This window comes from Nerophis lumbriciformis, linkage group LG08, assembly GCF_033978685.3.
Source record: "Nerophis lumbriciformis linkage group LG08, RoL_Nlum_v2.1, whole genome shotgun sequence".
In the NCBI taxonomy this organism is placed as follows: domain Eukaryota; kingdom Metazoa; phylum Chordata; class Actinopteri; order Syngnathiformes; family Syngnathidae; genus Nerophis; species Nerophis lumbriciformis.
The window spans coordinates 33,684,193-33,697,659 of NC_084555.2; the positions used below are offsets into that span (position 1 = coordinate 33,684,193).

General features: G+C 39.7%; 1 protein-coding gene across 1 annotated transcript in view; it reads left to right on the forward strand.

Annotated features, from left to right (window-relative positions):
- Positions 1–13,467, forward strand: part of crim1 (cysteine rich transmembrane BMP regulator 1 (chordin-like)) — a 72,127-nt gene that overhangs the window by 45,648 nt on the left and 13,012 nt on the right. The window contains exons 8-10 of the mRNA XM_061968719.2: positions 362–515; positions 4,801–4,922; positions 12,866–13,084. Coding sequence (XP_061824703.2) covers positions 362–515; positions 4,801–4,922; positions 12,866–13,084 — 495 coding nt within the window. The remainder of the gene's footprint in view (positions 1–361; positions 516–4,800; positions 4,923–12,865; positions 13,085–13,467) is intronic.

Consider the following 13,467-nt stretch of genomic DNA (forward strand, 5'->3'; position numbering starts at 1 on the left):
TTCATTTGTTTTCACGTTAAAAAAAACCCTCATCCTTATGGTGTGGGGGCTATGATTTTATTGTGGTGGTGCGACACCATTAGTTACATTAAGGGGAAACTCTGTAGCGTGGAGGGGTTCATTCGTATCTATAACTGCGCCTTTCCAAAAGCTTGTTTTCACAATCAGCCAAAACGTGGCTTGAAGATGCATTCGACAGCAGTGTATACATGTTTATATTCATCATAGCGCCTCTGTGTCCATGGTGATGGTCTCTGTCCCAAGAATGTTGCCTGCGAGCAGTCCCTTAACGATTCCTGCCTGTGCCGCTGATGGATGGTCCAGGCTCATCGCGATCAGCTGATCTCTCCTCATCTTTCAGATGACTCCTGCCCTGACCTGGAAAAATACTGCTCCCTGCAATGCTCAATGGGATACGTGAGGGATGACTTTGGCTGTGAGGTGTGCGAGTGCAGCATTCCCGTGCCCAGGTGCCGACCTTTGACCTGCACCAAGACCTGCCCCTATGGATATATGTAAGTATTATGGAAATCTACCCTCTATCCTTCCAACACCAACTACACCTCCAATCATGTGGCATCTTTTTTATTCTAACGTTTCAATGATCTGACATCACATTTTTAGACTTACCTGCAGTTACCAATAATGTTAAGTATGCTAACCAGCTCAACAATCCACATTTTATATTGATACACACTGGTTATGTTTTGCCTTAAATTACTACAGTATTTGCTTGCCAACTAGCTGTATTCCATGTCAAACACAAACATATTGATGTATCATTACCTTAATATTGAGTAACTAACACAATACAATAGTACGGGAAATATGGCCTTGGATCAGTTGTGTGTGTGTGTGTGTGTGTGTGTGTGTGTGTGTGTGTGTGTGTGTGTGTGTGTGTGTGTGTGTGTGTGTGTCAGCTTGGCCTCTAACTCGATCAAACATCTGGAAGCTGTCTCAGCCCCATGACGATATTCTCATTTTCTAAATTGACTACCTATTTCTACACAACAATCAAAAACACACCAGGATAAAAGCGGTCTTTTATGAAATGTATACACGTTGGGATTCTGCTGGTATCTCAGACTTGCGGACAGAGGCCCGGTGGCTCAAGATGAGCCTGATGCATATCTGCACGGGATGAAACAGAGAGGAGTGGTGATGGGATGAGCTGAAATAACAGCAGCAGTTACTGTAGCTCCCATGTTGGCCTTTATGCAGCTGTTTTGGTTTATCCTTACTCGTACATAATCTTCAGTCGCCATGCTTTTTACTACACTTTGTGAACAAAACAGGAAAATGGAAATATGTAGTTGTCACTGCTGAAGTTGTTGCTTCTATAACATCTTACAGTCTTCTGGAGAAATCATATAGACCGTGAGGTTGTACGCCACTGGAGCGAGTCTCCAATCAAGCCTATTTGTACCTTGTTTTGTACACTGGGATACAGTTATGCTGGGATGCAAATGAAAAAGGTACATTTTCATGGTACTTTTTGTGTCATTTTCATGATAATGGGCAGCATGGTGGAAACGAGGTGTGCACGTCAACCTGACAGCTATTGATTTGAACGTGGCTCAGACCTCTTTGTGGAGCTTGCATGTTTGCATTGGTTTTCGTCGGGTGTGAATGTTAGTGCGAATGCTTATTTGTCTGTACGTGCCATTTAAAAAAAATAAAAACATAAAAAATAAAATAAAGGAAATTTCCTTTAAAATGAGGGACCAGTCCATGGTGTACCCACCGCTCGCACAAAGCCATTTGTAAAAGAAAGCTAATCGGTGGCAGTAAATGAATGAAAGAATATCAACCTGTTGTATCAGTACGATCACATACAATCAGGTAGGGCTGGGCGATATGGCCTTTTTTTAATATTTCGATATTTTTAGGCCATATCGCGATACACAATATATATCTCGATATTTTACCTTAGCCTTGAATTAACACTTGATACGTATAATCACACCAGTATGATGATTCTATGTGTCTACATTAAAACATTCTTGTTCATACTGTATTGATATATGCTCATTTTAAACTTTCAGGCAGAGAAGGAAATCACAACTAAGTCAATTTACCAAAACTGTATTTATTAAACTGTTATTAAGCAGTGGCACAAATTCATGTAATTTCCAAAACAGAAAGTGCAAGATTGTCAGAGACATTTTAAAACAAGCTATTTGTGCACTTTTGTGCATGATGTCACTAAGATGACTTATTAAAACAATACTAAATTAAAGTGCACTTTTTGTACAGAACGCCACTACAATAGTTTAAAAACATGATGTCACACAAGATATTTCAATAAGTGTCAAATAAAAATGAGCTGCATAATAGGAAATCAAATAGTGTTCGTCCTTCGCTATGTGGTAGGTTCCTGCGGACATTATCTCCTTTTGTTGTCGACTCTTTTTTTCATACGGTGTTGATCTGGAAATATTTGCCTCAGCATTTTGATGGTGTGGGCGTGTGGCACCGAATGGAGATGTTGACATGCGGAGTAAGCACTCTTCATTCTCTAACAGGTGACTTTTCAAATGATGCTACATATTAGCAGTAATGCTACTTTTGTAGAAACGCTTTTACCCCACAATTGACAAATTACGGTTGTCTGTTTGACATATTCCCACTTGAAGCCAAACCCCCGCCAGACGATGGACCCCCTGCTCTTTTTCTTGGGAATGAATTCTTCCTTCATTTGTTACCAGATTCGCACCTTCTTTCTCTCGTATTACCACTCGCGCCACAGCTAACGTTTCCCATGCCGCTACCTCTCTGCTCCGCGAGGGCGTATACGTATGTGACGTATGTAGAAGGTGCGCTTGCTGTCTGTGAGAAGGAGACACAAGAAGGAGAGGGAAGAGCCTGTCGTGTAATGCCAGCAGCTAAAAGCAACTGTGTGAGAACGTATACTCGAATATCACGATATAGTAATTTTCTATATCGCACAGAGACAAACCCGCGATGTATCGCGTATATCGATATATCGCCCAGCCCTACAATCAGGTTATTAATATGGTGTTACCCCAATACTGTGCTTTCAAGATGCATGTCAACACCTGATCAAAGTGAAATTGTGTCAAATTGGATTTTCCCGAAGTTGATCCAACACATCTCAATACAAAGTGTACAAGAGTGGAAATGTGAAAATGTTGTATTACTGTTTATGCGTTGTTGACTTTTTAAAATACAGTAGTTTTAATAACCTTACTAATACACACCTAATTACACTTACACACACACACACACACACACACACACACACACACCATTCATCACATGACAGACATTATTTGATTGCACTAAGATGGAAGTAGTCTAAACTGTCCATGTAAACATGCTCTGTAGGCATGTCCATCTTGCTAAGAGAGTCCCATGCTTAATGCTGCATCACATATTGGTAAGATGTGAGTCTTTATTGTCATTATGCAAACATAACATTTCTGCTGAGACTCTCAATTAGGGATGTAACAATATGAAAATATCATACCTTTGTTATCGTGACCAAAATGATCAAGGTAATCATTATTATGGCGGTATTGTTAAAGGTGCTCAGAAAGTACTCATACACACACTAAAGTCTTTTGACCAAGTAATTTTTTGTAGTACCGTAACTAAAGTAAATAACACCAACTGTTTTGCGTTTCTTCTGCTTCACTGATTGTGTTATCGTCTTAGTATGTTATCTGTTTAAATGGCTAATCTTTTATTGTTTTGAATGTTGGATTTTACTGTAGCACTTTATGATTTATTTAAATGAAAAGTATGTAACAAATAACATGTATTAATATTATTAGGTCTTATTTGTGGCGGGTGTTGTGGCGTCCTACTCTGTTCAGTGGTGCTTGAACGCGTCCAAAACACCTCTGTCTTGTGTTCCTCTGAAAATAGAACGATCACTCTGTTGTAAGAGAGCACAGGTTGTAGGTTCAGTGTGCACAATTGAAGAGCTTAGTTGCCCAGACAGCAATGTGTTAATAAACGTTTAGATTGGGGTATGTTGTTTTTTAATGGGGAAAGTCTCTTTTTTTCATGTTAGCATTTATCAATTTATCGATAATTTTAATGTGACGCATAAATGATGACCTGACCAGTAAGATCTGGTGTGTTTATCCACTGCTTGTTTATAAGGTTCTCATTCATTCCTTCTAACGCTATAAATGTCAACGGGCATTTTATGTATGCCTTTCAGACCAATGAGGATGTATAGCGTGTCTCTCAGACACAACGAGGTCACTGCTCAGTGATTATCACACACCTGGAGGCTTCCAACTATAAGACAGGAGTGGTTACCTGTGGGAGGAGGAGTGGATGCATTGTATCTCTACTTTAACAACTAGCTGCTCATGATTACATCTGGATCTGGATGATCTCATTACATCGATTACATCTAATCCCTTTAAAGTGCACTGAGGACTGGATTCAGACTTTTTGGGTTTTTAAAATCCACTTCAATTCAACCAGTCAGCCTTTTTTACTCCATTGCTCTTCTGGGTCTACCAGACCTTGGGAGCAATAATGATATGCAACAGGTTGAATTAAAAAGCATCTGAATTGGATATAAAATGCTTCTTTGGTTCAAATGGTGTGCCAACCGCAGGGATTTGACATGTTAGCCTTTTTATTTGGCCTCCTTCAAAGGCAGAGAAGAGCAAAACCAGGTCCAGATGTGGATTATACCAAACCTCAGCATCTGGTGTTCACTTTATGCCACAACACACAGTTTGTATTCATGTTGATGTTTCATGGCATTCACACGTGTGTGTGTGTGTGTGTGTGTGCGTGTATGTCGCTCCACAGTCGCAACAAGCACGGCTGTGAAATGTGTCGCTGTGTCAAGTGTCCCCCCTTCACCTGTGACAAGCACTGCAGTGACGGCTACAGGCAGAACAAGAAGGGCTGCTCGATCTGCATGTGTAAAGGTACCTCACACTCAGCACTCAATGCACTTCATGCACTCTTGCCAAAAATCACACAAACTGTCCTTGTCAAGGCTGAGGTGGTTTGGTTATTGTTGCCCTGTGTCCGCACACACTAGAGTATGCACTAGTGACGGTTTACATCTTAAAACATATGCAGTTAATGTCAAACAAACACAAGAACATTCTCAGGGTTCATGCATTTTACTAAACCTCCAGGCATCTACAGTGCATCCGGAAAAAATTCACATTTCACTTTTTCCACATTTTGTTACAGCCTTATTCCAAAATGAAATAAATTATTTTTTGTCCTTACAATTCTACAGACAATACCAAAATGAGGCAATCTAAAAAGTTTTTTTTCTTTTTTTCTTTTTTTCTTTGCAAATGTACATAAGTATTTAGAGCCTTTGTCAATACTTCATTGATGCACCTTTGGTATCAAGCACCGTATTTTTCGAACATTTGAGTGCACCGGATTATAAGGCGCACTGCCGATGAGAGGATCTATTCAAGTCTATTTTCATATAGAAGGCGTATCAGATAATAAGGCGCATGAAACGGGTCATTTCATGATTTTTTTTTTCTACTTTTAAAACACTTTCTTGTGGTCTACATAACATGTAATTGTGGTTATTTGGTCAAAATGTTGCATAGATTGTTTTACAGACCATCTTCACGCCGCTTTCTGACCGACCCTTCAGGATGTGCTGTTTTATGGCCGGTCTTATTTACGTGGCTCCACACTGACAGCATCTTCTTGTTGTACCGGTAGTTGTTTGGGCTTCCATAGCAAATCTACTGAAAGAAATAAGTCAGGACTGTATGCTACTTTACACTAAAAATTGCAACAACAGCGGAGGATGAATGCCCCACAACAAAAAGATAGAGAAAAAGAAGAAGCTTATCGACTACTACTATCGGACGCGCACGCAGTACATTTTCGGGACATGTTGGTTTTGCATAATATTGTGAAACAAAACGCCAGATGAAATGGCTCCTATTAGGTGCTATTTTGGGGTCCTTATAGACACACCATATTAATACCTGCATGTTGAAGCACAGTACGTCAGACTACGGTAGCAGTAATGCTCCAACAATCCATCAAGTGGTGCGACTTTGTAGCTTACCAAAGTCATACAAAAACATTTTGACAGATTTTTGAGTGCCGTGTGTAATGTTCTATATTCGCAATGAAACGTCAACGTTTTGGGCTGGATTGTCAGTCAACCTGCAGTTTACACATATCTCTAATGTGTGACTGCCATCAACTGGTCACACTTATCATTACACCATGCACCAAATAAAATTGCTTTGAAGTTGGTAAGCACAACCAGAATTAATACGCACATTCGGCACACCGGGTTATAAAGTGCAGTGTCGATTTTTGAGAAAATTATAGGATTTTAGGTGCGCCGTATAGTCCAAGAAATACGGTACAGCCTCAATTCTTCTTGAATTTGATGCCACAAGCTTGGCACACCTATCTTTGGGCCGTTTTGCCCATTCCTCTTTGCAGCACCTCTCAAGCTCCATCATGTTGGATGGGAAACATTAGTTTTTACCCAGGATGTCTCTGTACATTGCTGCATTCATCTTTCCTTCTATCCTGAGTAGTCTCCCAGTCAATGTCACTGAAAACCATCCCCACAGCATGATGCTGCCACCACCATGCTTCACTGTAGGGATGGTTTTGGCCTGGTGAAGAGCGGTGCCTGGTCTCCTCCAAACATGATGCCTGGCATTCATGCATTCATGCCAAAGAGTTCAATCTTTGTTTCATCGGACCAGAGAATTTAGTTTCTCATGGTCAGAGTCTTTCAGGTGCATTTTGTAAAACTTTTTACAAAAAAATGGCTTCCGTCTGACCACTACACCAAACAGGCCTGATTGGTGGATTGCTGCAGAGATGGTTGTCCTTCTGGAAGGTTCTCCTCTCTCCAGAGGAATGCTGTAGCTCTGACAGAGTGACCATCGGGTTTTTTTCCACCTCCCTGACTAGACTAAGATGAATGCAGCAATGTACAGAGACAGCCTAGATGAAAACCAACACTTCCATCTAACCTGATGGAGTTTGAGAGGTGCTGCAAAGAGGAATGGGTGAAACTGCCCAAAGATAGGTGTGCCAAGGTGGTGGCATCGTGTTCAAAAAGACTTGAGGCTGTAACTGCTGCTAAAAGTGCATCAAAGTATTGAGCAAAAGCTTTGTATGATGATGTACGTACATGTGATATTTTTGTTTTAATGTATTATTTTCATTTGATCTTTGCATGTGCACAATAGCATGGACATGCAGTGACATCAATTATGCTAAAATCACTTTTATTTTATTTTATTGTGGTCTGTATCGATCAGAGTGTGTGCAGGTATGCCTAATTTTGTGACCGGATGAATCTATATATTTATGATTTTTATTTTTTATTTTAGCTTGTCTGGAAAAAAAATAGCACTGACGTTAAATGATAAATGATAAATGGGTTATACTTGTATAGCGCTTTTCTACCTTCATGGTACTCAAAGCGCTTTGCCAGTATTTCCACATTCACCCATTCACACACTGATGGCGGGAGCTGCCATGCAAGGCACTAACCAGCAGCCATCAGGAGCAAGGGGTGAAGTGTCTTGCCCAAGGACACAACGGACGTGACTAGGATGGTAGAAGGTGGGGGTTGAACCCCAGTAACCAGCAACCCTCCGATTGCTGGCACGGCCACTCTACCAACTTCGCCACGCCGTCCCCAAGTCTTGAAGATATACATTAAAACAGTGAACATTTTCAAAAGATAAATTATAATACTTTTGGAGAGGGTGAGGCATGGTTTCATTTGCAATCTTGGGGCGCCTCCACAAATGAACATCTTGCAGACATACGCAGAAAATAGTTTATAAATGTGACAGTGGAGCAAAATTTACTCCAAAGCATATCCAATACATATTATCAAGACCACAAGGAAGTGTTTTAAATGTAGATTAAAATCATTATAGGTCCCCTTGAAAGTCAAAAATTGTTGCAGGCCACACCAAAGTCATTCAAACATGCCTCTATGAGCCTTGCTTTAGGCTCTGTTTGCTGGAACTAAGAAATAGGTTGCCCTTTATAAGGCAAGGAACATTATTTTAAGGTAGAGATGAACACCACATGCATTATCATACAGCATGTGATTTAAACGATATGTTTGTTATGCTAGTTGTCATATTTTTTAATATGATTGTTGAGTTTTTCTTTAGTTTAAGTGAGAACCAGGTAGCGTGCTACTTTTTCCATGTACTGTATGTATGTAGGCCTACAACATTGACAACTTCTCATCGTGTGGCAATAAAAGGCATGAGGTATGGCCAAGACTAGCAATTCATAGCCATTGTTGCATGTCATTATAAATATGCCTGCTGAACTGTATTTAAAACATGATGTCAGTATTGTAAGGCTTGGCAGTGGTGTGCTGTCTCTGCTAGTTGTCATAAAAGAGTAAATTGGCAAATGGCTCAGTGGGAGAGTTTGATAATGGTAGATATTAAGTCTAGCCTATTGTTGCCCAAGGCGCATATTTCACACACAGCAATCACCTGAAATATTGTAAATTCCTGTGGTGGGTGTAACTAACGTGAGTTTATATTTATTTAGTGGTATAAACTGCCTCTATAGCTGATCTATGTGTGAAAACACACTCTATTGGATATTACCATACGTCAGTATGTCAGAGGTCTGGAGAAAATCATTGGTCAAGTTTTTGCTCCAAAGCTGCACTTTTGATTTCCTGTGACCTTTGGCTGCTCTTATGAGCAGACTTAAATGTTTGCCTTTTTGAGTTTTTTAGTTGCTATTTGGCTTTATCCAGTAGACGTGGATGCAAGTCTAATTAGATTCCTCCAACCTCCAAGTTGACTGATTTATATTCTATTTTACAGTAAGAGTTTGTTTTTCCAATATAGCTGTGGTATAAATATTCAGGCCTCAAAATACTCTGGGGTTACTTGCTGCTCTCTGTACAAACAGAAAGACTCACAGACTTTTACTGCAAACAAGCCCATGTTTACCTAACTTTAAAAGAGCCGGATAAGTCTGGGGTTTGTCAAAATATCCACTGTTGGGAAAATATTTATAGAAAGAGTTATTACGAAAGAGAAGAGTGGTGCTTGAACTGAGAAATACTTTTCATATTTCAATTTGTTTGACCTTTTTTCTGATCCTAGTGGATCCTAAATGGCTGTGCTGGGTTAAATCTACCCACTAGTGTCTTAAGGGAGATACAGCATTGGATATTTTTTCTTTGATGATCAAAATGAGGGCAAACCTATTCGCATTAGTGTATCCTATCCATAGTTATTATACAAACCCCGTTTCCATATGAGTTGGGAAATTGTGTTAGATGTAAATATAAACGGAATACAATGATTTGCAAATCCTTTTCAACTCATATTCAATTGAATGCACTACAAAGACAAGATATTTGATGTTCAAACTCATAAACTTTATTTTTTTTTTGCAAATAATAAACTTTTTCATGGCTGCAACACGTGCCAAAGTAGTTGGGAAAGGGCATGTTCACCACAGTGTTACACGGCCTTTCCGTTGAACAACACTCAGTAAACGTTTGGGAACTGAGGAGACACATTTTTTAAGCTTCTCAGGTGGAATTATTTCCCATTCTTGCTTGATGTACAGCTTAAGTTGTTCAACAGTCTGGGGGTCTCCGTTGTGGTATTTTAGGCTTCATAATGCGCCACACATTTTCAATGGGAGACAGGTCTGGACTACAGGCAGGCCAGTCTAGTACCCGCACTCTTTTACTATGAAGCCACGTTGATGTAACACGTGGCTTGGCATTGTCTTGCTGAAATAAGCAGGGGCGTCCATGGTAACGTTGCTTGGATGGCGGGGACGGCGTGGCGCAGTGGCAGAGTGGCCGTGCGCAACCCGAGGGTCCCTGGTTCAATCCCCACCTAGTACCAACCTCGTCATGTCCGTTGTGTCCTGAGCAAGACACTTCACCCTTGCTCCTGATGGGTGCTGGTTAGCGCCTTGCATGGCAGCTCCCTCCATCAGTGTGTGAATGTGTGTGTGAATGGGTAAATGTGGAAGTAGTGTCAAAGCGCTTTGAGTACCTTGAAGGTAGAAAAGCGCTATACAAGTACAACCCATTTATCATTTATCATTTAACATATGTTGCTCCAAAATCTGTATGTACCTTTCAGCATTAATGGCGCCTTCACAGATGTGTAATTTACCCATGTCTTGGGCACTAATACACCCCTATACCATCACAGATGCTGGCTTTTCAACTTTGCGCCTATAACAATCCGGATGGTTCTTTTCCTCTACGGTCCGGAGGACACGACGTCCACAGTTTCCAAAAACAATTTGAAATGTGGACTCGTCAGACCACAGAACACTTTTCCTCTTTGTATCAGTCCATCTTAGATGAGCTCAGGCCCAGCGAAGCCGACGGCGTTTCTGGGTGTTGTTGATAAACGGTTTTCGCCTTGCATAGGAGAGTTTTAACTTACACTTACAGATGTAGCGACCAACTGTAGTTACTGACAGTGGGTTTCTGAAGTGTTCCTGAGCCCATGTGGTGATATCCTTTACACACTGATGTCGCTTGTTGATGCAGTACAGCCTGAGGGATCGAAGGTCACGGGCTTAGCTGCTTACGTGCAGTGATTTCTCCAGATTCTCTGAACCCTTTGATATTACGGACCGTAGATGGTGAAATCCTTAAATTCCTTGCAATAGCTGTTTGAGAAAAGTTTTTCTTAAACTGTTCAACAATTTGTTTACGCATTTGTTGACAAAGTGGTGACCCTCGCCCCATCCTTGTTTGTGAATGACTGAGCATTTCATGGAATCTACTTTTATACCCAATCATGGCACCCACCTGTTCCCAATTTGCCTGTTCACCTGTGGGATGTTCCAAATAAGTGTTTGATGAGCATTCCTCAACTTTATCAGTATTTATTGCCACCTTTCCCAACGTCTTTGTTACGTGTTGCTGCCATCAAATTCTAAAGTTAATGATTATTTGCAAAAAAAAAAAATGTTTATCAGTTTGAACATCAAATATGTTGTCTTTGTAGCATATTCAACTGAATATGGGTTGAAAATGATTTGCAGATCATTGTATTCTGTTTATATTTACATCTAACACAATTTCCCAACTCATATGGAAACGGTTTGTATATTATTGTGCGCAGAACATGGGTCAACATTTTATTTTAATCCTCTCAAAAATCTGTTTAATTGGGACTGGATTTGCTACATTCTACAATCTACTAAGGATGTGAATCTTACAAGAACTCATTATTCAATTCTATTTTGATTCATAGGATGAATCCTTATAGGATTCTCAATTCAAACCGATTCTCGCAATGTATACTTTTTGGTAAATAAATGATAATACAGTAGTACTCTAACTTATGAGTTTATTTGGTTCTGTGACAGAGCTCTTAACTCAAAACACTTGTATCTCAAATCAATATACTAATTAAACACTAATAATACTAATAATAATGTGTTTTTCTTTTAAAAGCATTGTGCTCCTTTAGGAAGCAATTGACTTGATTTGAATTATAAAATCAAGTCAATTGCTCCCTAAAGTAGCACAATGCTTTTAAAAGAAAAACACAGTTTTATATAAGAAATATTGTATAAAAAAACAATACAATAGAATGTACAACTAACAACTACACACATTTTATGAAGTAATGTAATAATGAACCAAATTTACCTTGGAGAGTGGACTTCTATGGTATATCCTCTCTATATTTTCATGGATAAATGTCCACTGTTTTGATATTATTTTAACATTCTTAACTGCCGTTATCGACTCATTATGCAAATTTCGGAGACTTATGCAGATACCAAATACACCTGAGCTGGTACCTAATAGATGAGAAAAGTTGGTTTTGTACATTGCGAAACAAAACAGTTGATACCGTCTTTTAATAGGTGACATTTTGCGGTCCTTATACACACACACACACCATAATAATACCCTTATGTTGAAGCGCAGTACATCTGGCTATGGTAGCCGTAATGCTCCAACAATCCGTCAAGCACTGTGGCTTCGTGGGCTTACCAAAGTCGTACTAAAACATTTTGACAGATTTTTGAGCCCTGTGTGTAATATTCTATATTCTCAATGAAACATCAAAGTTTAGGGCTTTCTTGCTTACGAGTACTTGATGGTGTCATTTATTGAACAGGGGGCGTCAACCTGCAGTCACACGTATCTCTTATGTGTGACTGTCATATAAAAAAAATTGCTTCAAGGTCAGTAAGCACAACCAGAATTAATCTGTACATTAGGCACAGTGTACATTTTTGAGAAAATGAAAGTATTTTTAGTTCACCTTATAGTTAAACATGGTAACAATTTAGGAGAGCGAAAAATATCCACACAGTGCGACAACACAGTGAGCCATAGATATGAATGGTAGATATACGACACACATCTGGCTTCCTTCCTTATGGTGACCTGGGGCAAAGTGGCAGTCCATGCTTTTAAAGGCACAACAATTAAAACAAGAAGGATTTCTGCGACAGTATACATATATCTAGTCTTTTATCTACGCTGTGCTTCCACAGACCTGAAATTACGCAATACATTACCACGTACGTCATCAGCCAAAGGAGGAGTCTTATTGCACATGTATGAATAGGTTAAATATGGATCCGTAGTCCATGTATAATTGAATCGTAGTCGAATCGTGTGGTACCCAAAGATTCCAACTCTTACAATATACAGTATCTGAAACAACTGGAAGATGTCCAGTAGCATACATGGCGGTCATCTATACACCAGGCCATACATCTTTGATTTATCAGTGGTTCCCAGTTTGATTCAATTTGGCCTACATGTTTAAGCAAAGATACACACACTTTGCTAGGCTAATGCATGTTTTTGTATACATATGCAGTATATATAATATATATATTTATTTCACAGTGAGTGCCCATAGCCCCAGCACCACCGCCTCCGTTCCATTTCCCAGCTTTTGCTTTTCTTCTAACGGCCACCGATACGAGGAAGGGGAAAGCTGGCACGATGGCTGCCGCGACTGTTACTGTCATTCTGGAAGAGAGATGTGTGTGCTGATATCTTGTCCTGCGCCCAGCTGCTCTCATCCTGTAGTGAAGCCTGACCAGTGTTGTCCAACTTGTGAAGGTGGGACACGTTCCTCCAAATCCAACCCACTCACTAAAAGATACATTTCACATTTTATTCTCCTTAAGGCAATTCTTTTAGAAATTAACTTGGTTAAATTTCAGGGCAGTGGTTCTCAACTGGTTTGGCTGTAGGACCCACCATCTACTACTATTTATCATCAAATTGGTCATCACTAAACATAAAGTGGAATATTTCAAGAATGTATTTCATAATTTGTTCCTAATTTTTATGATCACAGTTTATGGCAAGTAAAAACTGTAGTATCTCAAGTTTGAGAACTTCAAAATAGTTCATGTAAACCACTGTTCACGCTTTAATCAGAAAACTAACTGCAAAAACCTCCTCAGCCTTTAATTAGTCTCTTAGTTATAAATAAACCC